Raw genomic sequence first — 24,289 nt, 5'->3', positions numbered from 1 at the left:
GTATAGTTCATTATTCTAAAGACCTGAAATTTTTCAACCTCATCGCTTCTTAATGATAAATAGTGAGTCATGTTGGAACAGAAATAGCTTCGAAGTTAGAGCTATAAGTACTGTTTTTGACCCTTTGACAGCATTCATATTATTTTCCTGAGGTGTGAGTTTCCTCTCCCTTTCATAATGAATAGAATCCTTGGTTATGGTAACAAGAAATCCCATGAGCAAATGTTACAGGAGTCCGGAAGGGCTATGGATCAAGCTCAACAAGGTTTACAACAACGAGTCTCCAATTTGGACACTCAGATATCCCAGCTAAGTTTCCAATTGCAAACTTTGCAAAGAAAGATTTCAACATCAAGGTCTGCTGCTGGCCAGAGACCGTTGAGACAACAAGCATTAAAGCTGTTGAACAAAAGGAAGCAATTAGAACAGATGAGGGATCAATTGGATTCGCAATCATGGTCAATGTCTCAAGCACAAATGACTAGCGACAATCTTAAAAATACAATGGTTACCGTTAACGCTCTAAAGACTACGAATAAAGCCTTGAAGGCTCAGTACGGTAAGATTAATGTGGATAAACTACAAGATATGCAAGATGAAATGGCGGATCTAATTGAACAGGGTGATGAATTGCAGCAAGTGTTAGCATCCAATTCTTTAGCTTATGATGCCGAAGATGTGGATGAAGATGAGTTAGATGCAGAATTAGACGCGCTAGCAGATGAAGATCTCACCTCTGGCATAGAAGGTTCAGGTCTTGAAGTTCCTTCGTACTTGTCAGGAACAGCACCACAATTTGTGGATGAAGAGCCAGATTCAGAACCTGCGAAAGCATTGGAAAGTGCCCAATGATAACATATGTACGTATGTATGTGTACAAAAATCCCTTTATTTCAGATCGGTTTAGTTTAATTTCTTGATAGCCATGAAATAATTGCCAATATCTGGACAGTCATGCTCAGCCCAGCCATTAAATGGACGGTACATGACTCCTTTTGTATCTAAAATCTTATGTGTGTGAGGTTCATTCTCTTGGAACCATTCTTTAATCTCAGAGGATTTGATATACTTCGTCAAATGATGAGTACCCTTTGGGACCACTTTAAGCACATATTCACCCATGAAAATAGTGGTAAACCATGAAATAAAGTCTCTATTAATGGTACTCAAAAATAAAATACCTTGCGGTTTAAGTCTCATCCAAGCATGTCGTAATATTTCTGCAGGAACATCTACATGTTCTAACATTTCGAAGCAAGTAACCAAATCGTATGTACCTTCCACTTCTTCTAATGCCTGTAACCTATATTCCAATTTCCCACTTAATGCTGGATCCTTAGCAGAATGCTCACGAGCCACTTTAATTACATCTGGTGTTAGATCTACCCCAGTAACATGTCTAGTAATCGGTAATCTCGCAAGGCATTCCGCTAGAATACCACCACCACAACCAATATCAAGGACATTGAATTGAGCATCTTTCAATTTTTCATTGATCTTTGAATCTAAGTCATCCTCAATTCCTTGTGACACTTGTTGAGGGAAGAAGGCTTTGTATTGGAACCCCGGTATATAAGTATCTGGATCCTCCACTTTAACACTCTGTCTGATGATTCTCTGGATAAAATCCAGCCTACTGTTATTCATCAAATGCAGAATTCTTTGAGAACCATTAACGTCCCACCATGTAGGTGCCAATTCTTGGAAATGACCGATTTCATCCTTTGATGCTGAAGTTGTCTTGAACCTTAAACTAGCAACGCCAGGCCTCAATTGAGGTACCAGTCTTCTAACAGTGACTCTTGGAATCATCTATAATATATTACTGGTGAACTTCTGAAGATGGACGACCCTTCTTTTTTATATCAGTGAACTGTCGTCTCTTCATTCGTATTAAGATAAACTTCAATATTAAGTCGGAAAGTTACTTAACTTTAAACAACTGAAAGTATGATAGAGAGAAAGACTCCAAAAGAAGCTTTGTATCGAGATGAGTGACGATGATTTGGACCTTAATGAGGAGGAATTCCTCATGTCAACGAGACAGCGGCGTTCTAATGCTGGTAATAAGATGAAGAAGCTTTTGGAACAAGAGTTGGAAGACATGCAATCTAGAACTGAGCGATTAGAGGAGGACGAGGTAGATCTGTTGTTTAAGGAAGAAGGCGATGATGAAGACTTTGAATCAGAGGCTAGCGGTGACAATGAGAATGAATTTGGACAGAATTTGGAAGAAACTGGCGGTGGTGACGCCGATGAGATGTTTAGTGAATCAGAAGAAGAACCTGGCGACCAGGAAGAGGATAACGAAGAAGGTGAGAAGAATCTACGAAGACAGGAGAAATTGGAAAGTCGAAAACGCAAGAGGAGGACTCCCGCTGTCATCAAGAGGAAGCGTCCCAAATCTGACACTGAGGATGTAGCCGCTAAACAAGAGCAAGAAGAAAAAAAGAAAGCCCAATATGAACAGATAAAGGCGGAAACTCTGTTGATTACCAATAGACGTACCTCACAAAGATCTTCCGTAGTGGCTAATAAGCTGAAAGTTTACGAGAAATTGTCCAAAGCTGAAAAGAAGAGAAAAGTAATCCAAGATAGAATTAAAAAGCATAAGGAATCCCAGAAGGAGGAAATACTGACACAAGAGGATCGTATACGAATTGCTCTAGAAACCGAAAAATTCAATATCTTGAGTTTAGATAAATATAAGGAACAGGAAATATCGAAGAAACAATCGAGAATTGCACTACAACAGCGCCAAAAGATGAAATTTAAACCTGGAGAGACTGTTCTAAGACAACTGAGCTGCACATGGCAGGTAACTCCAGCTAATGAAATAGAAGATGCCAAATATTGGGAGGAACAGTTGAAGAGGAGGGAAAAGAAAACAAGGAGATATACTAGGAGACCTCATAAAAAGAAGAACTTGGATCCTAAGGAGGAGGAAAATGGAGTGAAAGTGAAGGAAGAGGTACACGAAGAAAGTGCATTGAAAGACACAAATGATACGGGTAGCCAACTTCAAGTCGCTACTAGCATTACAACGCCTCTTGAACCTAATGAGAAGGTTTCCATGCAACCCAGGGAAGAGAAAGAGTCTGTTAAACCTGTGCAGGGCACAGAGACTCTTACCGAAGAAGGCGAAAAGGACAAATCTGTAGCGACAAACACTGAGGATGATAATATGGAAAAGAAATCCACAAAGGAGCCGTCACCGCCTCTTAACGAATCTAACTCCGAAAATGCTTCCGGTGAACAGAGGGGATCTGATACCCAATCTACTCCAGAGGATGGTTCTTCACTTAAACTAGAAGAGGACATTCAAGCTATGAGGGAAGAAAAGAAGACCGAACTTACTGCTGATGAAATCAAAGAAGCTACTCCACCACAATCTGCGAATGAAGTAGAGGCCCCATCTGAGAGAGAAAAGTTGAGTACAGCTACGATATCGAAACAAGTCCAATTTGTAGATGAACCACAGGTGAACATAATTGATTCCAGTGATAGACCTCTTAGTGCTTCTCCCAACATGCCGTCACCAACTGATACCACACATGATAAACCCACGCCAGATTTGATCGAAGATGCTGGAAGTGAAGAAGAGTTAGTTTTTGAGGGACCAGAACAATTAGTAGGTAAAAATTTCATCACTTTGTATTCATTCCCCACTGAATCATACCGTAATGATATTAATAAAGAACTATTCGGAGAAAATTGGGCAAATGGCTCAAGTCATAGATCTTCTGATGTGGAAACAGTCTGCAAATTGACAATGCCTGAAGGGAAAATTGATGTTTTAGAAGACACTTCATTAGCACCTAATCTTTCGTTCTTGAACAATTTCCCGGCTTTTGGTGAATATGATAAGAAGGTGGTTCATGATGTTGATTCGACAGCAAATAAAGAACATGAAATTGAAGTGAAAACTGCTCCACCTACTGGTGTTTTCCTTCCAAACGGGTTCAGGAAAAAGTGCTTAATTTCTAGCAAAGAATGCCAATATTTCGACCCCAAGAACGGTGTACCTTACTCAGATGTGGAAACCTATAAGACAATTCAAGATTTACAAGATCCTATCGGAAGTGGAACCGAAGAGGAGCCCGGACCTCATTACCGGTGGTTCGGATTCGGTAATGGTGGTATATATCTAGACGTTGGTCAAAAACCAGCCAAAGGTGTACCTGATGGATTTTAAAAGGGTTTCATCGTATTAGACGTTTAAATAATGAGATAGCATGTTTGTAATTCCAGGTTGTAATTGTTCTTTTGCCGATAAAATTAAACCCGTATTTTTTTCGTATCATTTCGTATTTTTTAATGCTATCAGCGGCAGAATGCAAGGTGGGCCTTTTCATATCTTGACTGTAATAATTCCAAAATTTATCATTCAGTAATGCAGAACCACTTTCTCTGGTGTTTGCGTTTGATGAGATACTAGCATGCTTAATATTGTTTAAATAGAGTAGATTCCTTGCACGAGTCATCCCAACGTATAACAAATTCTGTTCCATGGGGAAATGATTTAAACCACCGATTAGAAAAACTACAGGAAATTCTAACCCTTTTGAACTGTGAATGGTTGAAAGATTAACAGCTCCTAACCCTTCTGATTGAAATTCTACATCCTGATGATGTTGAATAGCACCTTGTTCCACATAGCTCTCTAAGAACCAATCAGCAAGTGAAGATTCCGGTGATCTGTTTAGAGAGCAAATTTTCATAACTCTGAACATCTCTTGTAAATTTGCTTTAAATTCGTGTATTTCACGTTCACTTTTTATTACCATAGGTGCAAAATCTAAAGAGTAAGCGGCTTCACTAATTCTCGTAAGTAATTGTAAAGGATCCTCAATCTCCACAAGAGGATCTTCTTCCATCAAATGCGAAATCATTGTGATGTAGCCTTCGATCTTCTTCCTATTAGTTACTGCGGGTGGCCATTCATTTTTGGGGACCTCCGTAATATAGTTCCAAAGAGATACCTTCTTTTCATTGCAAACTCTAAATAAACTTTGTATTGCTTGATTACCAACTCCTCTAATGGCACTCAAAGTGACAATAACGCTGAAATCACTTCTTTTTGCCGCCAATGGATCTGATTCTTCAAATATACCTCTTCTAACCAATACCACTGTCCTCAGAAGACCTATTAAAAATTGTACTCTTGAATCTGAAATCCAATCCGGTTGTGCTGTCAGCTTTCGAAACGGGATACCATAAAAACGCAGATGATCAGCAATTATTTGCACATGAGCATTAGTTCTAGCTAAGACTGCCACATCTGAAAGAGTAGCTCCGGAACAAACCAACATGCATATTTTTTCAGTAAGAGCCTCTAGCTCATCAAGAGGATCTCCAATTTCCTGGAACTCAGGGTAGACACCAGATGGATCCTTAAGAACTAAGTCTTTCTTTGCAAGTTCGTCAAGATCCACTTTATGACGCATTACTTTGGAAGCAACAGATATAATTTCTGGAGTACTCCTGAAATTATCGTACAGATGAACGACGGTAAAATTGTCACCTGTATGTAGTTTGTCCAGTCTATCAATGACAGTTTTATTATCTCCCAAAAAGTTGTAGATACTTTGATTTGAATCCCCAAACAGAATCAATTGCTTATTGGCCGCTATTTTTTCTAGCATTGGCAGTACTGAAGGAAACAAGTCTTGAAATTCATCTATCAGTACAACTTTGAATCCATCTACCAAAGCTCGAGTGAAACATTGGCCTTCTAAAGAATCAATACGATCAGAAGGATGATCCAAATAATGAGGTGCATTAGATATCAAATCTTCATTTGTGAAAACTTGACAATCTTTCATGATTTTCATTAACCTCTCCATAACTTCATTCTTCTTAGTATTTCCTAATTTATACTCATTGAACATCTTCTGAACTCCTCTGGGAGTCATCAACCTGGAATGCTGGTTTTTCCAAAGGTCTTGGGAGAGTAACTTCATCAATCCTTTCCAACCGTTCTCTTCAATGATACTAACTAAACCTTCATTCTCAATAATAATTCTATTTGCTAACCCATGAATGGTATTAACATGAATTTGACCTACAATTTCTCGAAGTTCATAATCAGTAAGCTGATTTTCGCCATAAGACTCTTCAAATACACCTAAAAGCTTGTCAATAACGTTATCCACTGCCTTGTTCGTCAAAGATAGTATGAGTATTTCATCCGGCCTCACTTGTTCTGTTTCCACTAGATGACGAACTTTATACAATAGCGTAACCGTCTTACCAGAGCCAGGACCTGCTACTACCTTCAAGGTGCTTGCAGGCTTGTAAGGGAACTCAATTACTTTCCGCTGAGAAGTTGTCAACTCCATAGGGTCCTTTATTGAAGTCAATTGAACGCAAATTCAATGTAGCATCTCCTGGCTAGTCCTAGGGGCAGAATCCTAATTCTATAAAGAAACTTAAGAAGAAATTTCTTGGTATTTTAGTATATTATAACTAATCTATAGTTTCTACGATTAAGGTCTCCTTTCAAGAAGAGATGAGATGTTTGATCCGGTGCCCTCCAACAAGATCAATATATCATGTGACTTTGCTTAATGCTTCTACCAATGCCTTGAAGTGATCCTCGGTCTCTTTGACCACTGCTGGCAACTCCTGGTCTGCTTGGCCTTGTAAATTCAGGTTTTGATGCTCCAGAGTATTGTACAGGAACATATAATTTATAGCCAGCATTCGCTCCGGTGAACTGGTCTTTTTGCTACATTTAGTCATGACAGTTTCGAAATCGTTCCTGATCCTGAATATAGAGTTGTAAAGAGGTTCTGATCTTTCATCTATGGGGGCCCTATGAGTACATGCCAGAGTCAAGAGACTTGTTAGAAATTTGGAGAATTGAATGGTCAACTCTAAGGGTGTCGTCAATGGATTACGATGGGAAGAGTTGTTCAGTGGTCGGGCGACAGCGGCTGTAATGGGTACTTTATGAAGACTATCGCATTGGAAATCTACCAATTGTTGGAATTTGGGCCATAGTAACATCAAATGGTTGTTCAAATTTTCCTCCATGACAACAAGCTGGCGTTTCTTAGACTCGAATTGTAACTGTTGAGCTATACGGATGCACATGAGAACACCAAAAATGTCAAAAGTGTACTGAATTAGTTGCTTGGTATACTCAACAGTTTTGGCAAACGTTGGCTGAAAGATTTGCTCCAACATACCTCTAAATTCGTCTTCATCATTGTTGATTCTGAAGAAATTCCTTAAAAACTCTAATTCCACACTACAGTTATCCAACACTGCCAGATTCAAATTTTTAAATCCTATTTCAATGTAGTGCGACATGGTATTATTTTCTGCAATTTGAGAAACCATTACGGTGTTGTCTTCTTGCGTTAAAATTGACAACCGCTTAGAGATTTGGAAGTAATCCTGAATAGATTCTGCTGTAACGGGACCAGCATTCTTACCATAACCATACGACAGATAGTTGGAGAACATAGAGGTTCCAGATTTGCTTGCATGTACATTGGAAATGCTATTGCTCAATGAATACTGTGAATCAATATTTTTAAGTGGTAAAATCGTAAGGGATCTCACGTAACGACCAAAATACTCTTTGTAGTACCACCTCAGGGTATATGCATAAGCTTGTCTCAATTCTAATGCTAGCGAATAATTATTCTCCACAATATATTGAAAGATGTCTCTTACTTGTAAAAGCGTATCTTGAATGCGTTGCGAAGCTGTTGGTTGATGACTTCTCAATTTCTTAATACAACGTGTGATAAATTTCCTCGATCTGTCCAAGATTACGGTCTTGAGGTAGGACAGCACTTCATACAATAGTTCGAAATCCTTAGGTTTAGTAGCATCTGAGTTTTTGTACTTGTCGTATATTTCCTGTTTATCCCTCATGAAGGCGATATTCTCTTGCCAGGCTGCATTAATCTTGTCACGTAAAATACTATGGATTACACTTGGCGGTATCATTAAATCGTTTACCAACGGACTGACTTTAGCCAATCTAGTGGAATTATACTCTAACATGTTTTTCAATTCAGTAGACTTATTTCTTATGTATCCTAAATCACTGGTGAATTCTGACAATTGTGAATTGAAGCGTTCCATATATTCACGCAAAGGTGGTACAGTAGTCTTTATTGTCAATTGGATGTGTTTCTGCTTCTCCTGTAACTTTTCCAACTCATGCCAAAGATTATTGTTGATCTGTAGCTTTGGATCCCTGCTATCCTCTAGATAAACTTGCAAGTGGTCAACCTCGCCAGGGTTTTCACCTGGATCCAATACGTTCTCATTGACACCTAGAACACTACTCAGCACGTCCATAGCCGTGCATTCAAGTGAATTTTCTCTCCCTTCAGGATTGTTCAACATTTAGTCAAAATGGCCACTTTCATTTTGAGCTGTGCGAAGCCAGATCATTTCTAGTGCTTACAAGGAACATGAAGTGAAAATAGCATTATATTATATATAGACATTTGCGTGTATTGTACAGTATACTCTATTTTAGTTGATGGATTTTGGCCAGTAGGCATGCAAGTTGTAAATAAGTGCCTACACCTTCAAGAATTCTCATGTGAGCTATACCGATTTCTTTGATCATTTCTAATCTTTTAGCCTCTTTCAATTGGTATAAAGTCTTCGTAACACGGAAACAAGTGGTAACGATATCCACAGAAGAATAACCCTTGTCCCAAAGTTCATTCTTGAATAGAGCGATGGATTCGTCAAGTGTAGGTGCCAGTAGCATTTTCTTTACCACTAACGGGTGAGGCGAATCGACAATTTTAAACACATTCTCACCACTTACTAGACTATGACCTGCCACGGTACTTTGTAAATTGTTAACTGCTTGTCTCATATCACCCTCTGCTGTAAAAATAAGAGCTTCTAATCCATCATTTGTATATTGAACATTTTCGGCCTTGATAATCTCTAGCAACCTCTTTAAAACTTGTTCATCAGATAATTTGGAATAACGTAAAATAGCGCATCTACTCTGTAATGGTTCGATAATTTTATTGGATTGATTACATGCGAATGCAAACCTCGTAGTATTGGAATACAATTCCATTGTTCTTCTAAGTGCCTGTTGAGCACCTGCCGTCATAGAATCTGCTTCATCCAATATGATAATTTTATGCTTGCCAGGTTCCAAATGGCATTTCTTTTGGGCGAATTGCTTGATTTGGTTTCTCACGACATCGATACCTCTATCGTCGGATGCATTTAACTCTAGCACTCCCTGAGAATATGAATCGCCTAATAGTTCATGTGCTAAACAATGGATAGATGTTGTTTTACCAATACCCGGTAATCCTGATATGATCAGATGTGGCATATTACCATCCTTAGCGATTTGTTGTAATCTGTGGATAGTCTCTTCATTACCAACGGTATCGCTCAGCTGCTTGGGACGATATTTTTCCACCCAGGGTAGTTCTAATGTAAGTGGAGGTTTGGACATGATGAATTGGGCACTTTCTGTAATGATCTCCCACTTTGTAATGAGTGATTCTCTAATGTTGGTATTATTCAATTGAAAACTTACCCACTAGCGTGAAGATATAGTCACGTGATATGAGTGATACTGATAAGGAAGCGGTTAAGGACGTATGGAGAGTATTTAACATTACGTTTGAAGCCATAAGCTTTATTTTAGATGTTTTCATTCATTTTCCTGGAATTTTCCCCAGAAGTTATTGTGTTTGGGACGAAGTCTCGACAAAATGTTGAAAAGTAAGATTAAAGGAGGGATCAATTCAAGTCTTCTGGTCAGAAATTAAGCTTGGGAAGGCTTTTGGAGTTTGTTGGATCTCTTCATAACAAGATGAATAACATTAGGTTGATATTAGTACCAATATTTTTAAAAAACTCCAAAAAATTGGAAAAAAAAGGAAAAAATGCCTAGAAATACCCAAAAATTCGAATCAATTCCAATATGATGGTATATGATGTCTTGAAGTACTACTTCTTTTCCAATAATTCAATATAATAGTCCTCGTATCACTACTAGTCTATCAAACATGTATGGGTGTTTTGAAAATTTCAGCTCATAGCTCATCGGAAGAAGCTTAAGCTCATCACGTCCTGAATATCTAAGAAGATCGATTTAAGACGGTATTAGGCAGCATTCACCACCCATTGTGGGCCACCAAGACGCATTCAATATGTCCTCAGAAGATTACAAAAGGAAGATGACCACTTTACCTCCCACCCCCGAGGGTATGTCCAAGAGCAAATGGAAAAAGGTGTGGAAGAAGCAGAGATATAATATTATGAAAGAAGAATATGCCCAGATTCGTAAGGAAAAGCGTAAGAGGGCAAGGGAAAATAGACGTGCAAGAATTCAAGAGTATATCGATAGGGGTGAAGAAATTCCAAAAGAACTCAAACGTCAACCTCGAGAGAATCCAAATCAAAAGGATTCTGGAGTCAATATTGTTTTAGATTGTGGATTTGACGATCTCATGAATGATAGGGAAATTGTGAGTATGTCCAATCAAATTACCAGAGCTTACTCCAGTAATAGACGTGAAAATCATTTTACTCATATGAAAGTAACTTCCTTTGGTAAAAGGTTGAAGAATAGATTTGATGAAGAAATGAAAGGATGCCACTATGAGCAGTGGAAAAATTTCGAATTCCATGAAGATGATCAATTGATTATGGGGCCGGATGTTGATAAAACTAAACTGGTATATCTTACCGCGGATACAGATGATAAATTAGAAACTTTAGAGCCAGGAATGACTTACATCGTTGGTGGGATTGTAGACAAGAACAGACACAAAGCATTATGTTATAATAAGGCTAAGGAAATGGGCGTTCCTGCTAAAAGGCTACCCATTGACGAATTTATCAATATTTCCGGGCGTAAAGTGCTAACAACTACTCATGTGGTTCAACTGATGCTTAAATATTTTGACAATCACGATTGGAAAGAGGCATTTGAATACGTGTTACCGCCAAGGAAATTGGATCAAGAAAATTCACAGGACGATGAGGATGATGAAGATGAAGAAAGTGAAGATGGTGAGAGCGAAGAAGGTGGCGAATAAAATCGTAGATTCTTGTATCATAGTCTAAGTTAAGTATATGTATCTTTTAAAGTCGGGTAAAAAGTATGCGCGACTCGGAAGCCTTATGCGGGAAGAGTGAAAAAAAGAGAAAATTTCAGTATTTCACCATGAAATATGAAATATGAGTGACTCAGGCAACTAATAAAGCATTGAATCAATCGTGGAAGGTTTGCAAACGTTCTGAACTCTTTGAAAATAATTTACAAAATGCAACTAGTGCCTATAGAGTGGAATTCTGAGAATATCAGTGGTATAGCGGGATCCATCTCCATCGCATGTTGGGTAATAGTCTTCGTACCGCAGATCTATGAAAACTTTCATAGAAAATCTGCTGACGGTCTATCTTTGATGTTTGTGATTCTTTGGTTAGCTGGTGATGTTTTTAACCTGGTAGGTGCCATGTTACAGCATTTATTATCAACTATGATCATTTTGGCCGCTTATTATACTCTAGCTGATATCATTCTACTAGTTCAATGTTTCTGGTACGGTACTGAGGAAAAAGTTGATCCTGTTCATCTATCGCCAGCTAATCCTATAAACGAAAGCGTCTTACAAGACGTTTTCCATGAGAGTGAGCCTCTTCTACATGCGGAGATTAGAAATCGTAGTAACGAACCAAACCAAGAGTATCAAACTCTAAACAGTGCAGAATTGATTTCTGAAAATGGGGCAAAAAGATATTTCAACGATCTATTCATCGTTTTTGCAGTGGTTATTGGTGGCTTTTTGTCATGGTATATCTCTTATTGCAACAATCCTCACAAATCAAAACCCTCTAGTCCTGACTTAGATATGAATTGGTTAGCACAGCTATTTGGCTATCTAAGTGCTGTTCTTTATTTGGGATCTCGTATCCCTCAAATTCTGTTGAATTTCCAAAGAAAATCCTGCGAAGGTATTTCTTTCCTGTTTTTCCTATTTGCATGCCTCGGTAATAGTGCATTTATCTTATCAGTGATTATCATTTCCTTAGATCCAAAATATTTATTGGTTAACGCTTCGTGGTTAATTGGGAGTTTAGGAACTTTATTCATGGATTTTGTTATATTTATTCAATTTTTCGCCTATGGTAAGGGACCTTCAGCATCTGTGGGTGATTTTGCATGAATTAAAAGCTTTAGAACAGAAAATAATACAATTGATGGGATTAATTTTTAAAATTCATAATAGCTTTTTTTTTTACTGTATGTGCAATAGTATTGCCAATGACTGTGACAATTTTGTCCTTTCTTTTTCCTTCCGCGCTAGCCGCGTCAATCGTGGAGGTTTTAGGCAACAGCGACACAAAATATATTTGGTAGTTGAGTAAAATAAAATAATACTAATAATAATAATAATAATAAATACTGGCGGTGCTGAACACTGTCATTGTTACAATTAATCACCTAAATTTATTTTGGACATTCTCAAAGGCAATCTAATTGGTTCTTTTAGATATTCCGGGTACTAGCGGTTAATGCCATTGCTTAATTCGGACTACCTAGATCGATCAGATATGACCAATTCCGAAATTGAAACTTCAATGAAAACGCCTGAAACTTCGTTTAATGGTGATTATCACCAAGATGTACACAGCTTGGATAATTATTCAGTAAGAGATGATGATGAGGAGGACACCAGTTCCGATGAAGAAACGCAGGGAACCAATCAGCCTGAGAATTCCTCTCTGAAAAGTTGGTTCTTTAAACCTAAGAGTAAATCTGCGGCAACCAGCCCAACAAAGGAAAATGCCAAGGAGGAACGCATTAATTCTTCAGGATCTGCTATTACTCAAAGTACACCAACAAATTCTAAAAGTGGATCACCTTTTAGGAAAAGCTTACGCTCTTTCTTTCGACGTGAAGAAGTTAAGGATTCTGATGTAACTCAACCAGAAAACTCTACCCTTGAATCAGCTAAAGACGAGGAACCTCCTAGGCAGCATAGGTTTTGGAAGTCTTGGAGGGGACATCATTCTCATCCAAATGGTGATTACAGTGATAGTGAACATGATACACCTCAGCAAGAAACGGTAGAAAACGACTTCAATGCTTCAAAGGTGGATCCAGATGACATGTTGACGCATGAACAGAAGCGTGAAAGGAACATGGAAAGACTGACTCAACAATTAATGAATTTTTCCTCTGATGATGATGAAGAAAATGGACGTAAATCACATCGTTATGCTGCCGAGAAGACTCATGGAGCTGGCTTCATAGAAGGAAATGTTGTTCATGATGATGACGATGATAGTAATTATGAAAGCAGTGACAGCAGTGCATCAAGCTCAGTTGAAAGGGCTAGAGAGGTAAAAGCAAAAATAGGACAAGTCTTCTCACCTGCCAGTGAAGAGATTTTGTGCAAGAATAACGAAATTTCACCAATAACCCCAGTTGACGATGTTATGGATAACCCATATAAATATGTCTTTGAACCTGTTAAGGCTCAATCTAATGCATCTATTGCCCATGACTGTAGTTGGATTGATAAGAACTCTGTTGCATTTGATAATTTCGATAAAGCATTAAGGATATTGACCGATGGTCTCAATTGTTCATCTTCCCTTGAAGGCTCTTTATTTACGATATCAGAGCTAAGCAATGAGTTTTTGGACATGGTTAAGAATTATACTGAGAATCATGAAAAGGTCGCTCAAGAAAAAATTGATATGGAAATTACACTCAACACGGTTCAGAGTTCATTTGGTAATCTTAGGAAAGAAGTTGAGGATAAGGATCGAGAAAATGTCAAGTTGAAAACAGAGTTAGAATTGTTGAAGGATAAATATTCCCATTTAGAAAAAGATTTCGAAAGCCTGTCAGAAGAGGCAGAAATTTTGACTGATGAGGTGGCACATTCTAAGAAAGATTTCTTTGCCGCCAAGGATTGTGAAAGGACTGTCAATGAAAGAACACAAGAACAGGTCAATACATTAAAAAAAGAATTGGAAATTAAGACTAAAGAATTTGATGAAACTTTAGCTGATTTACAAAGGGAAAGGGCAAAACAAGATTCGAGTCAAGCGAATCAAGAAACTTTGCAAAGTAAACAAGATTCGCTACAGAATAAATTAGACTGTTTAGAAGCCGACAATAAAACAATTAATTGTGAATTCCAATCTTCTAAAAAGGAATATGACATAATGAAAGCCAAGTATGATTTCGTTGAATCACAATATCAAACACTGAGAAGTGAGTGTGATGCGATTCGCGCTAAACATGAGTCTATGCAGACTAATCACCATTCCATGGAAGAGCAATACGAATCTTTACGAGCTGCGCATGAATCCTTGAAGTTACAATTTGATACAGTCCAAAATGATTACAAAACCACAATCTTTGACAACGAAATCATACACGAAAAGAACAACATCTTGACTACAAGGTTGAGTGATCTAGTTGGTTCAATGAATAAAGGTGGAAACGATGAAAGAGACATGAAATGTAGTAATCAAGAATCATTTTCTAATAAATTGCGTCGTTCTGAAAATATCATTGAGCTATTAAAAGTTGGTAACTTGAAGATCCAAGATAATTTCCGCAGCGAAAGAAGTAAAGTTTTAGATTTGAGAAAGGATAACAAGACTCTTAGGAAGCAGATTCAGTTGACAGAATGTTATAGGATCCAATCTTTACAGTTCATGTCTCATTTAATGCTCTATTATAGGGGAATTGTCACGGATGAGACGTTGGCAAGTTTTGAATTTCATCTCAAGACTATCAGTAATTTTGGATCTATCACTGAATTTATGGTGGAAGATGATGCAACTGAAAAAAAGATGAAAGACCATGAAACAATGATTGTCAAGTTTTACAACGAGATTGCTAAGGAATCCTTCTTGGACCAAATCGTTACTAAACATGTCTCTTATATGCGTTCAAACAATTTCTTGAGTAATCAATTATCTGGTTTAAAGAAACAGATGTCAGAGTATGAGGAATACGCTAATCGTTTATTACAAGAAATTGAAACTCACCGGAAAACTAATGATAAAAATCAGAAAAAAATTGCCTATTTAAAAGGTGAACTTTCTCAATGTAGCCGCTAACTCTTACTATTTTTTTTTTTTTTGCTTTATATCGATTGACACTCTCATCATTTTTATATTAATTAACTTTTCTGCAGACTCTACTAAATTTTTAATATGGTTCAGAATTTTAGAAAAAATAACGAAGATCTCGGTACTACTTAACTGTTTGAAATTTTTGTTAAATGTATATTTATATATATTTCTATTTACTGGCGCTGATGTCGATGCTGACGTCGATGCCGATGCTGACGTCCACGCTGACAATGACGCGTCAGTTCCACACGTAAAATATGTGTTCGCGATGAGCTTGAACAACTTTTAAGTACAAGACGCATTAAAAGCTCCATAAGTTCGACTTTCTGGTTGAGAACCGTAGTGATTACATCCAGTAATAGATCATTGAACTGCAATGTCCTCTGCAGCAAGACCAGAATTAAAATTTTCAGACATTTCTGAAGAACGGAGGTTCTACAAGAGATACTTGGGACTTCCTGAGAAGCCTTCGACTACACTTCGTGCCATCGACAAAGGCGAATATTATACGATTATAGGACATGATGCTATCTTTGTCGCTGATAGCATATACCATACCCAATCTGTTTTAAAGGATTGTAAGGTGGAACCCTCAGTCGCTAGACAGACCAATGAACCCTTGAAATACGTTACAGTTTTACCACAGGTTTTCAGTACTCTTTTGAAAACTTGTCTTTTAGACCTTGGATACAAGGTTGAGATCTATGACAAAGCTTGTAGTTTGTCCAAAAGTGCTTCCCCCGGTAATATCGAACAGATTCAAGATTTGATGAATTTAGCTGTTGATTCTTCTATTGTTATTGCAGGCTTAAAATTACAATTTAATACTCAAGAGGGGCATTGTGTCATTGGAGTTGCCTTTATCGATACAAGCAATTATAAAGTTGGGATGTTAGATATTATTGACAATGAGGTTTATTCCAATTTAGAGAGTTTTCTGATCCAGTTGGGTGTTAGAGAATGCCTTTTACCTGATATGAGCAAATCTGAAAGTATAAGCAGTGAATTGAAAAAAATTATTGGGGTTATTGAACGTTGTGGTTGTGTTTCTACTTTGATCAAGTCTTCGGATTTTACAGATAAAGATGTGGAACTTGATCTTGCAAACCTGGTGGGTGATGAACTTTCATTATCCTTACCACGTTATTCGAAATCAGCATTAAGTTCCTGTGGTGCCCTATTGAACTATCTACAACTTTTGAACGAGCAAGATCAAGTGGGTAAGTACGAATTAATTCAGCACTCTTTGCAGGAATTTATGAAATTAGATGCATCGGCCATTAAAGCTCTCAACTTATTCCCACAAACAGCAAACCAACCATTTGGTCCAGCAGCGGGTATCTCACTTGGTGGTGCTGGAACTAAAGTTTCATCACTTTTCCAATTGTTGAATCATTGTAGGACCAACGCTGGCGTTAGACTTCTCAACGAATGGCTCAAGCAACCATTGACAGATGTGGAACAAATTGAAAAGAGACATATTTTGGTGGACTACTTAATAGATCAATTAGAACTCAGACAGATTTTACAAACTGACCATCTACCGTCCGTTCTAGATGTTCGTCGTATCACCAAGAAATTGAATCGTAATGGTAATTTGGAAGATGTTCTTAAGATTTATCAGTTTGGTAAAAAAATTCCAGAAATTGCAGATTTGCTAAGCTCCTTCTTGGATGATGATCAAGGCAGTGCTGAAGCTAAATCCTTGGTTAAAAGTACTTGGTTAGAACCTTTGATGTCCCATACAGAACCCTTGACTAAACTGTTAGAGATGGTAGAGACGACCGTTGATTTAGATGCATATGAGCAGCATAACGGATTTATGATTAAAGTGGAATTGAATGAAGGATTGGCAAACATTAGGGATCAATTAGATGCTCTGAAAGACGAAATCAACTCCATTCATTTGGAGACGGCCGAAGACCTTGGATTTGATCCTGAAAAGAAGTTAAAATTGGAGAATCATCACATCCATGGTTGGTGTATGAGGCTTACTCGTAATGACGCTAGAGAATTAAGAAACCATAAGGAATATTTGGAATTATCCACCGTGAAGGCAGGTATTTATTTCAGCACCAAGAAGTTGAAAGAGATTGCTAGTGAGACCGCTGTTTTACAAAAGGAATACGATAAGCAACAGTCAGCGTTGGTGAAAGAGATTGTTAGCATTACTTTGACATATTCACCAGTCTTAGAAAAACTGTCCCTAGTTTTGGCCAATTTGGATGTATTATGTTCATTTGCCCACGCATCATCATACGCACCAATTCCATACATAAGACCCAAGATGCACGGTTTAGAAACCACTAGAACTACACGTTTAGTAGCATCTAGACACCCTGTTCTTGAAGTACAAGACGATGTTACGTTTATTGCCAACGACGTCAATTTGGAAAGCGGTGTAAATGACTTCCTTATCATTACGGGTCCCAACATGGGCGGTAAATCCACTTATATCAGGCAAGTCGGTGTCATATCGCTAATGGCACAGATTGGTTGTTTCGTTCCCTGTGAAGAAGCTGATATCGCAGTTGTGGATGCTGTGTTGTGCAGAGTAGGTGCAGGTGATTCACAACTAAAAGGTGTTTCCACGTTTATGGTGGAAATGTTGGAAACTGCATCTATCTTAAAGAACGCTACTAAAAATTCGTTGATTATTGTCGATGAATTGGGTCGTGGTACGAGTACTTACGATGGATTTGGTCTAGCTTGGGCGATTGCAGAGCACATTGCAAGTAAAATAGGTTGCTTTGCATTATTTGCTACACATTTCCACGAATTGACTGCCTTGGCAGATAAACTGCCCAATGTGAAGAATATGCAAGTCGTTGCACATTTGGAGAAGGACCAAGACGGTCAAAATGAAAGTGACGACATTACCTTACTTTACAAAGTGGAACCAGGAATTTCCGACCAGTCATTTGGTATCTACGTTGCTGAGGTGGTTCAGTTCCCTCAAAAGATTGTGAAGATGGCGAAGCGTAAGGCTAACGAACTCGAAGAACTCAAAAGTCATGACCAAGATTCCAAGAGAGCTAAGCTGTCTGTGGAGGAACTCAACGAGGGAAATCAACGCTTGAAAACATTGCTCAAGGATTGGGTAAACCAACTAAGACAACAAGGTTTGGATGATCCAAGAAAGTTGACAGAAGAAGACAGTCAAATCCAAATCCAGAATCTCCTAAAATCTTTGGCCGGCGAATCTTCCGAAGATAAATTTCTGCAGTACATTTCAGACACCTTAGTGTAGGCAAGATAGTTTATGGGGGATTTACTACTATTACCCCAGTCTAACTGATTAATTCCTTGTTCACATGATTTTAAAGTCCCTTCGAACTCCGTATGACCAGCGAAACCCCGAGGAGGTACCACACAACCGAAAGGGATGGAACCAAGCAAGTACTCCTTCCCGGCAGTTCTCTCCCTAAACCGGTATCGATCAAGCTGTTTTACTACAATGGTAACTAGTGCTACTCTTTCTCTATATCCGCATCCGTGTCTATGCAAGGAGCGGTGATGAAAGGTTGCTACAGAATGAATCGCAAACGGCAAAATTGTCATTTTGTGTAAACCCGATTCCTCCTTCTTCTAAAGGTCAAGACGATACCAGTTTGGCCCCTCCAGGATGGAAGTGATATTTAGATGTGAAGCAAATGGGTATTTAACTTATAAGTGCAACGGTTTTAAGCTTTTCCTCATTTATGAAGAATGTCTGCTAAAATACTATTCACCGAGTGGTCCGTGGAAGGTAAAGAAAATAAGCATATTGTAGTGTAGTATGGCAAGGCTATTACATCCTAAGGGGACAGAAATTTCATTCACTCTAAACAATGGTGTTCGTATGCCAGCCCTCGGTTTAGGTACTGCTAATCCACATCCCGAAATTGGGCGTACCAAGCAAGCTGTGAAAGCCGCGGTTAAAGCTGGATACAGACATATTGATACTGCATGGGCATATGGTTCTGAACCGTTCGTCGGTGAAGCCATTAAAGAGTTGATGGAAGAAGGTGTGATTAGGAGAGAAGACATTTTCATTACGTCTAAGGTTTGGCCAGTCCTTTGGGATGACGTAGAAAGATCGTTGAATGAGAGTTTAGAAAGTTTAGGTGTTGACTACATCGATTTGTGGTTACAACACTGGCCCCTCTGTTATGTCAAGCAAGAGGATACTCATGGTATTAATGGGCTTGCAAGAAATCCGGAGACTCCAAATGGTGAACCCTACTACGAAGTTGACGGTGACTGGTTAGAAACTTATGTGCAAATGGAGAAGATTTATTTGGATCCATCAGATAACCGTGTGAGAAGTATAGGTGTGTCCAACTTCCCTGTACAATATTTGGAAAGAACTCTTTTCGAGTGTGCAGTAAAACCGGCCGTAAATCAAGTGGAAATGCACCCAAGATTGCCCCAATTTGAGTTGAATAAATTTTGTCGCGCACACAATATCTTGTTGGAGGCATATTCACCGCTTGGTTCTCATAATGCCCCTAACGTTCATCTTCAATTGGTGCAGGATTTGGCTGAGAAGTACAGTATGTCTCCCAGTGGTATATTAAATTCTTACCATATAAGACAGGGCAATGCCGTTGTTAGTAGATCGGTGAATACGATGAGAATTGCTTCCAATGTTGAATTTGCTGCTTTGACAGAAGAAGAGTTGGACAACTTGGATCAATTGGGAATTACAAAACCCAAGAGATTTGTCAATGAGAAATGGAATGCCGTTGTTCCTGGCTTCTCCGGTGAGGGACCCGCAATATAATGCCTAATGATTTCATGTAGTGTTGGTATCAGTAGGGTATGTAGTTATTTCTCAATGTATGCATTTTTAACGGGCCAGAAATCGGTATTATCCTTGGATTCTAGCCGCCCGGAAGTAAGCTAACCTCTTTTCTTTCCGCCCTGTATTATGTCCTTTTATCGCCGATGGCATCAACCTCGATACGGAAACGAAACACTTAAAAGCAGCACATATATCAAGACTCTTGTAAAGATATTCTTACTATTGTACTCCAGAGGAATAACTTATCGGAAACTAATAGCAGTTGGAATAGGGATGGGACTTCTCGAGTATTTTAAAGGTAAATCAGAGGATCCTGTAAGCGCATCAGACGTGCAAGAGATATCAGAAATGATCCAGGTGTGTGATGAGGAAAGTTGTGATGGGGGATGTGAAAATGATGATGGTGAGATTGAAGAAGGTGAAGTTGCATTCTCCAAATTGAAGATCGATCACGAAACTCCGCTTTATAATTCATCGAAACCACCTAAATTGCACTTTGTAGTCCCAACTTCACAAAAGGATTGGGCTCATGATGCATGTTCTGAGAATAGTGCAAGCGTTGAATACCAGATTCACAAATGGTGTGAGTCACACGAATCTGATTTCGACAAAGTAGGTCAAGGGGTGAAATTCAATTGTGCTGTTTCATCGTTACCTAAGGATATTATGGATATTCAAGTTATGAAAAGGACAAAGAATAACGTACTGGTATTACCACATTTTGTTTGGATAGATGGGTTAACAAGTGATAAGGTTGATGAAACTTTGGACAGATTGGTACCAGAACTGTTAACGAAGAGTGTTGAAGAATTGCCATTAGAGGCAATGGGGTTAAGACTAGCCAAAGAACAAGCATATGTGTTCATATGTTCACACATGAAGAGGGATAAAAGATGTGGTGTAATGGCACCTTACCTGAAGAAATCAATTGATAAACAACTACAAAAATTGGGGCTCTATAGAGATAACTCTGATTTTTCGCCAGATGGAGTTAGAGTTGCATTTGTTAACCATGTTGGTGGGCACAAGTTTTCAGCTAATATGCAAATTTATTTGAAAAACCCAAATACTCTAATTTGGCTTGGTAGAGTTACGCCAAGAAATGTGCCCTACGTTGTTAACGAACTAATTGTACCTGAGAAACCACGTCTACCATGGCCAGAGAAAGTTAGATGTCTACAAAAATACGATTGTTGGTAAGAGTGGTAAAAAGGAATAATAAAAAAGCAACTCCCGCTTATGTACACTACAACTCATCGTGCTCTTGGACATTTTCTTCGGTTTTTTCTGGAATTGGTCCTGGTTTTAACAATTTAACGATTTCCAATTGGAACTTAACAGTCTTCAATTGATCTTCGTTATTGTTGGCAATCAGATTTTCTAATCTGGATTCTTCCGCATCCAAATTGTTAATATCTAATTGTCTGGCATAGTTTTGACCCAATTGACATAATTCTATTTCTTGCTCATCATTTTCATCATTGCAATCATATTCAGGTTTAGTAACTCTCAGTGCCAATCTATGTACTTCATGCTTGGATCTAATAGTTTCAATAAAATTACGCATACTTTCCACATCTCTATTACCACTGTATCCATAAACTCTTTCCTTATCCAATTGCCATTTAGGATCTTGTATGTGGCGTCTGAAGCGTGTCCACCATCTTTGATAGAATGGCATTGATGTATAGTCTGGTTCATGTAGTACTAGCGGTTCATCTCTAGGCACAATAAAATTGATCTGAGGGAACCCAGTCAATTCAGTACATACCTTGTGGGAATTGAAAACTTCACAGCTGAGGTCGAGAAATTTGATGGGCAGTTTGCCTTCATCGTCATCATAGGACAGCATTAAGTCCCTGAAGATGGGCTTTAAAGTTTTACAATGGTGGCACCATTGGGTTGTATATTCCACCATGGTATATGAATCCACACTGTTGGCTTGATCATAGTAATCGTCAATATTCATCACCAAATCGACGTGTCTTTCCTTCCAAGCAGCAGCACAGCCATTGGCACTTAGTAACAGTGGTAAAGTCCATGAGAAACGCATTGTCGACCTCTTTTACTGTATTATTTTCTTCCAATTTGCTTGTTTTTTGGAGGCTGATTAGTAGATGGTGTTAAGATTCAGCTCTTTAATAAGGGCTTATGTACATGTACACATTAGCATGACTAAGAAGAGATAGACAAGAAGAGTTCAAGATGATTTTAAGTTGGTTACTTCAGTTGTTAACAGCTTGTCTTCTAGGTGTAGCCTATGGTGATTCTCAAGAGGCTGCTAAAATTGCAAGAAGAATGGTTGATAGTGAATCTACACTTCATTTCAATACTTTAAACCCTGATGGTACTCCAGTATCCTTTATTGAATACTACATATCCTCAGATTCATGTCCTGATCTTCAAGAGGTTAGTAATAATGGTAACCCCATATTGTTTCTATCTACAATGAGCACTTCCTACAAGAACTGGTATCAAAGGGGCTCCATGTCATTAGCGGTAGAACGTTATGGGAAACGTCGTTTCGAGAATGCATTCAATCAACCAAGAGCTAATTTGTACGGTCATCTTCGTAATCTAACTCTATCGGATGAGGATCAAGATAAACTGATTCGTTGCTTCATTAGAAAGCACCCTGATGCTCATCGCTGGTTGCCAGGAGACAAACATCCTATTATTCATGACACCATATGGGTAGAATTTGACGTGGAGAGTCTATATTTCATTGGAGGCTTTGGAGACAGATCCTATATTGGCACTCTTACTGGTGATGAATATCATCGTGGTATTGGTAAACTGTATGCAGATCATGGTCATCGTGATCGTGTAATGGATTCTAATGAGTGTGAAAAGTCCCTTTGGAATCAATTTACAAGGTTTATCAAAACTTTAATGATAAGGTACTAAGGTTATGGTTACAGTTAGGTTTTATGGGTATATATAAGGTATATGGTATTAGTATAAGTTTAACAAGCACAACGAACAAAAATTCAAAGGATTGGGAAATATAATCATGGATGATTCTAAATCGTTTGAAGAAAAGTCTGATGAGTCTATGGATTCTTCAGAATCTGATGAAGAGGGACTGGTTCCGTTACAAAGGCCTGTATTCCTCAAGAGACCTGGTCGCCAGCAAGGTGACGATGATGATAGAGATGTTAAGAGGAGGCAAACTCCAATGCAGGTTGTAGAACGTGAGAATCAGTCATTAAAAGCTCGTGAAGATGCTCAGCAATTGATAGGAACCAATTACAGTTCTGAACAAGACATGGTGAGACGTGCACTTACTTTGGATGATGATGATTCTAGGGATCCTGAACTAGAGAAGCAGCTGTGGTTTCAGAGACAAGAGGCAAGATCTCGAGCTCGCAGAGATAGACTAGTGGCCCAGCAGTTGGAATGGGAGGCCTATGAGCATAACAGACAACAGGGTAGTAAACAATTAAATACTACACCTGCACCTGCACCTACACCTGCGCCTGCTTCCTCCTCTTTCACAAGAACTTCCAACAACGATAATCGTCATTTCAAACCTGAACGTGTTAGAGACACTACATTTGGTGCAAGTAAGAATTCAACACAAGACACAGAGTATTCTATTTTGTAAGTTAAGATGTCACTAGTACCGTTGAAGCCTGATTTGCCGGTATTTCTAAGGCCGTACTTGCCTCCTGATAACGATTCTAAACCGTTTATTACTCTGACATACGCCCAATCACTGGATTCGAGGATCTCTAAAGGTCATGGTATTAGAACCACTATTTCACATCCAGAGACGAAGACTATGACCCATTATTTGAGGTACCATCATGACGGAATCCTGGTAGGGACAGGTACGGCATTGGCGGACGATCCTGGTCTCAATTGCAAATATAACGATGCTATGGATCAATCACCAAGACCCATTATCCTAAACCACAGTGGTAAATGGAAGTTTAACGGTTCCAAATTACAAGAATTGTACGAGAAGGGCCATGGTAAAAAGCCGATTATAGTAGTTTCTGAACTACCGGTGGATGAGGATTCAAGTGTCGATTATTTGGTATGCCAATCTAGACAATGGAGTATTTTGTTCGACAAATTGCATAAGGAATATGGTTTGAAATCCATCATGGTAGAAGGTGGTGCAAACGTGATAAATCAACTGTTAATGAGTTCAAACTTAGTCAACAGTTTGATTATCACAGTGGGGCCCGTATACCTAGGCGAAAAAGGTGTTAGTGTTAGCCCTGCTGGACCATTACAACTAAAAGATGTTGACTGGTGGAAGGGTACGAGTGATGTGGTAATGTGTGCAAGACTTCACTAAAATCATTATCTTTTTTTTTTCGCTTTTTGTCTACTATACACATGTATAAGAAAGATACATCAATCTATGAG

The 24,289-nt window shown here is 38.6% G+C and overlaps 16 protein-coding genes across 16 annotated transcripts; 11 read left to right on the top strand and 5 right to left on the bottom strand.

The window, feature by feature from the left end:
- Positions 1-177: 177 nt before the first annotated feature.
- VPS60 (Vps60p) lies at positions 178-852 on the top strand (the record flags this gene model as incomplete). Its single annotated transcript, XM_002495184.1, has 1 exon — positions 178-852. The coding sequence occupies one exon, from the start codon at positions 178-180 to the stop codon at positions 850-852; it is 675 nt and encodes a 224-aa protein (XP_002495229.1).
- A 51-nt stretch (positions 853-903) lies between these two features.
- COQ3 (hexaprenyldihydroxybenzoate methyltransferase) lies at positions 904-1,812 on the bottom strand (the record flags this gene model as incomplete). Its single annotated transcript, XM_002495183.1, has 1 exon — positions 904-1,812. The coding sequence occupies one exon, from the start codon at positions 1,810-1,812 to the stop codon at positions 904-906; it is 909 nt and encodes a 302-aa protein (XP_002495228.1).
- A 178-nt stretch (positions 1,813-1,990) lies between these two features.
- VPS72 (Vps72p) lies at positions 1,991-4,195 on the top strand (the record flags this gene model as incomplete). The annotated part of the gene is made up of 1 exon (XM_002495182.1): positions 1,991-4,195. The coding sequence occupies one exon, from the start codon at positions 1,991-1,993 to the stop codon at positions 4,193-4,195; it is 2,205 nt and encodes a 734-aa protein (XP_002495227.1).
- Positions 4,196-4,202: 7 nt separating this feature from the next.
- On the bottom strand, positions 4,203-6,341 carry HMI1 (ATP-dependent 3'-5' DNA helicase; the record flags this gene model as incomplete). Its single annotated transcript, XM_002495181.1, has 1 exon — positions 4,203-6,341. The coding sequence occupies one exon, from the start codon at positions 6,339-6,341 to the stop codon at positions 4,203-4,205; it is 2,139 nt and encodes a 712-aa protein (XP_002495226.1).
- Positions 6,342-6,552: 211 nt separating this feature from the next.
- Positions 6,553-8,370, bottom strand: VPS52 (Vps52p; the record flags this gene model as incomplete). The annotated part of the gene is made up of 1 exon (XM_002495180.1): positions 6,553-8,370. One exon carries the CDS (start codon positions 8,368-8,370, stop codon positions 6,553-6,555), a length of 1,818 nt encoding a protein of 605 aa, XP_002495225.1.
- Positions 8,371-8,497: 127 nt separating this feature from the next.
- On the bottom strand, positions 8,498-9,463 carry RFC4 (replication factor C subunit 4; the record flags this gene model as incomplete). The annotated part of the gene is made up of 1 exon (XM_002495179.1): positions 8,498-9,463. The coding sequence occupies one exon, from the start codon at positions 9,461-9,463 to the stop codon at positions 8,498-8,500; it is 966 nt and encodes a 321-aa protein (XP_002495224.1).
- A 703-nt stretch (positions 9,464-10,166) lies between these two features.
- On the top strand, positions 10,167-11,057 carry TRM10 (tRNA (guanine(9)-N(1))-methyltransferase; the record flags this gene model as incomplete). The annotated part of the gene is made up of 1 exon (XM_002495178.1): positions 10,167-11,057. One exon carries the CDS (start codon positions 10,167-10,169, stop codon positions 11,055-11,057), a length of 891 nt encoding a protein of 296 aa, XP_002495223.1.
- Positions 11,058-11,285: 228 nt separating this feature from the next.
- Positions 11,286-12,188, top strand: YPQ1 (cationic amino acid transporter; the record flags this gene model as incomplete). The annotated part of the gene is made up of 1 exon (XM_002495177.1): positions 11,286-12,188. The coding sequence occupies one exon, from the start codon at positions 11,286-11,288 to the stop codon at positions 12,186-12,188; it is 903 nt and encodes a 300-aa protein (XP_002495222.1).
- A 349-nt stretch (positions 12,189-12,537) lies between these two features.
- SPO21 (Spo21p) lies at positions 12,538-15,108 on the top strand (the record flags this gene model as incomplete). The annotated part of the gene is made up of 1 exon (XM_002495176.1): positions 12,538-15,108. One exon carries the CDS (start codon positions 12,538-12,540, stop codon positions 15,106-15,108), a length of 2,571 nt encoding a protein of 856 aa, XP_002495221.1.
- A 391-nt stretch (positions 15,109-15,499) lies between these two features.
- MSH2 (mismatch repair ATPase MSH2) lies at positions 15,500-18,373 on the top strand (the record flags this gene model as incomplete). Its single annotated transcript, XM_002495175.1, has 1 exon — positions 15,500-18,373. The coding sequence occupies one exon, from the start codon at positions 15,500-15,502 to the stop codon at positions 18,371-18,373; it is 2,874 nt and encodes a 957-aa protein (XP_002495220.1).
- Positions 18,374-18,901: 528 nt separating this feature from the next.
- ARA1 (D-arabinose 1-dehydrogenase (NAD(P)(+)) ARA1) lies at positions 18,902-19,888 on the top strand (the record flags this gene model as incomplete). Its single annotated transcript, XM_002495174.1, has 1 exon — positions 18,902-19,888. One exon carries the CDS (start codon positions 18,902-18,904, stop codon positions 19,886-19,888), a length of 987 nt encoding a protein of 328 aa, XP_002495219.1.
- A 147-nt stretch (positions 19,889-20,035) lies between these two features.
- APD1 (Apd1p) lies at positions 20,036-21,109 on the top strand (the record flags this gene model as incomplete). Its single annotated transcript, XM_002495173.1, has 1 exon — positions 20,036-21,109. One exon carries the CDS (start codon positions 20,036-20,038, stop codon positions 21,107-21,109), a length of 1,074 nt encoding a protein of 357 aa, XP_002495218.1.
- Positions 21,110-21,155: 46 nt separating this feature from the next.
- Positions 21,156-21,962, bottom strand: MPD2 (protein disulfide isomerase MPD2; the record flags this gene model as incomplete). Its single annotated transcript, XM_002495172.1, has 1 exon — positions 21,156-21,962. The coding sequence occupies one exon, from the start codon at positions 21,960-21,962 to the stop codon at positions 21,156-21,158; it is 807 nt and encodes a 268-aa protein (XP_002495217.1).
- Positions 21,963-22,114: 152 nt separating this feature from the next.
- Positions 22,115-22,816, top strand: ZYRO0B06072g (uncharacterized protein; the record flags this gene model as incomplete). The annotated part of the gene is made up of 1 exon (XM_002495171.1): positions 22,115-22,816. The coding sequence occupies one exon, from the start codon at positions 22,115-22,117 to the stop codon at positions 22,814-22,816; it is 702 nt and encodes a 233-aa protein (XP_002495216.1).
- Positions 22,817-22,922: 106 nt separating this feature from the next.
- On the top strand, positions 22,923-23,516 carry SPP381 (U4/U6-U5 snRNP complex subunit SPP381; the record flags this gene model as incomplete). Its single annotated transcript, XM_002495170.1, has 1 exon — positions 22,923-23,516. One exon carries the CDS (start codon positions 22,923-22,925, stop codon positions 23,514-23,516), a length of 594 nt encoding a protein of 197 aa, XP_002495215.1.
- A 6-nt stretch (positions 23,517-23,522) lies between these two features.
- On the top strand, positions 23,523-24,218 carry RIB7 (2,5-diamino-6-(ribosylamino)-4(3H)-pyrimidinone 5'-phosphate reductase; the record flags this gene model as incomplete). The annotated part of the gene is made up of 1 exon (XM_002495169.1): positions 23,523-24,218. The coding sequence occupies one exon, from the start codon at positions 23,523-23,525 to the stop codon at positions 24,216-24,218; it is 696 nt and encodes a 231-aa protein (XP_002495214.1).
- Between the last annotated feature and the right edge of the window lie 71 nt (positions 24,219-24,289).

Source organism: Zygosaccharomyces rouxii (genome assembly GCF_000026365.1).
Source record: "Zygosaccharomyces rouxii strain CBS732 chromosome B complete sequence".
Taxonomy (NCBI): Eukaryota; Fungi; Ascomycota; class Saccharomycetes; order Saccharomycetales; family Saccharomycetaceae; genus Zygosaccharomyces; species Zygosaccharomyces rouxii.
The sequence above is the reverse complement of the archived record's forward strand: the minus strand, read 5'-3'. Positions and strand labels throughout refer to the sequence as shown.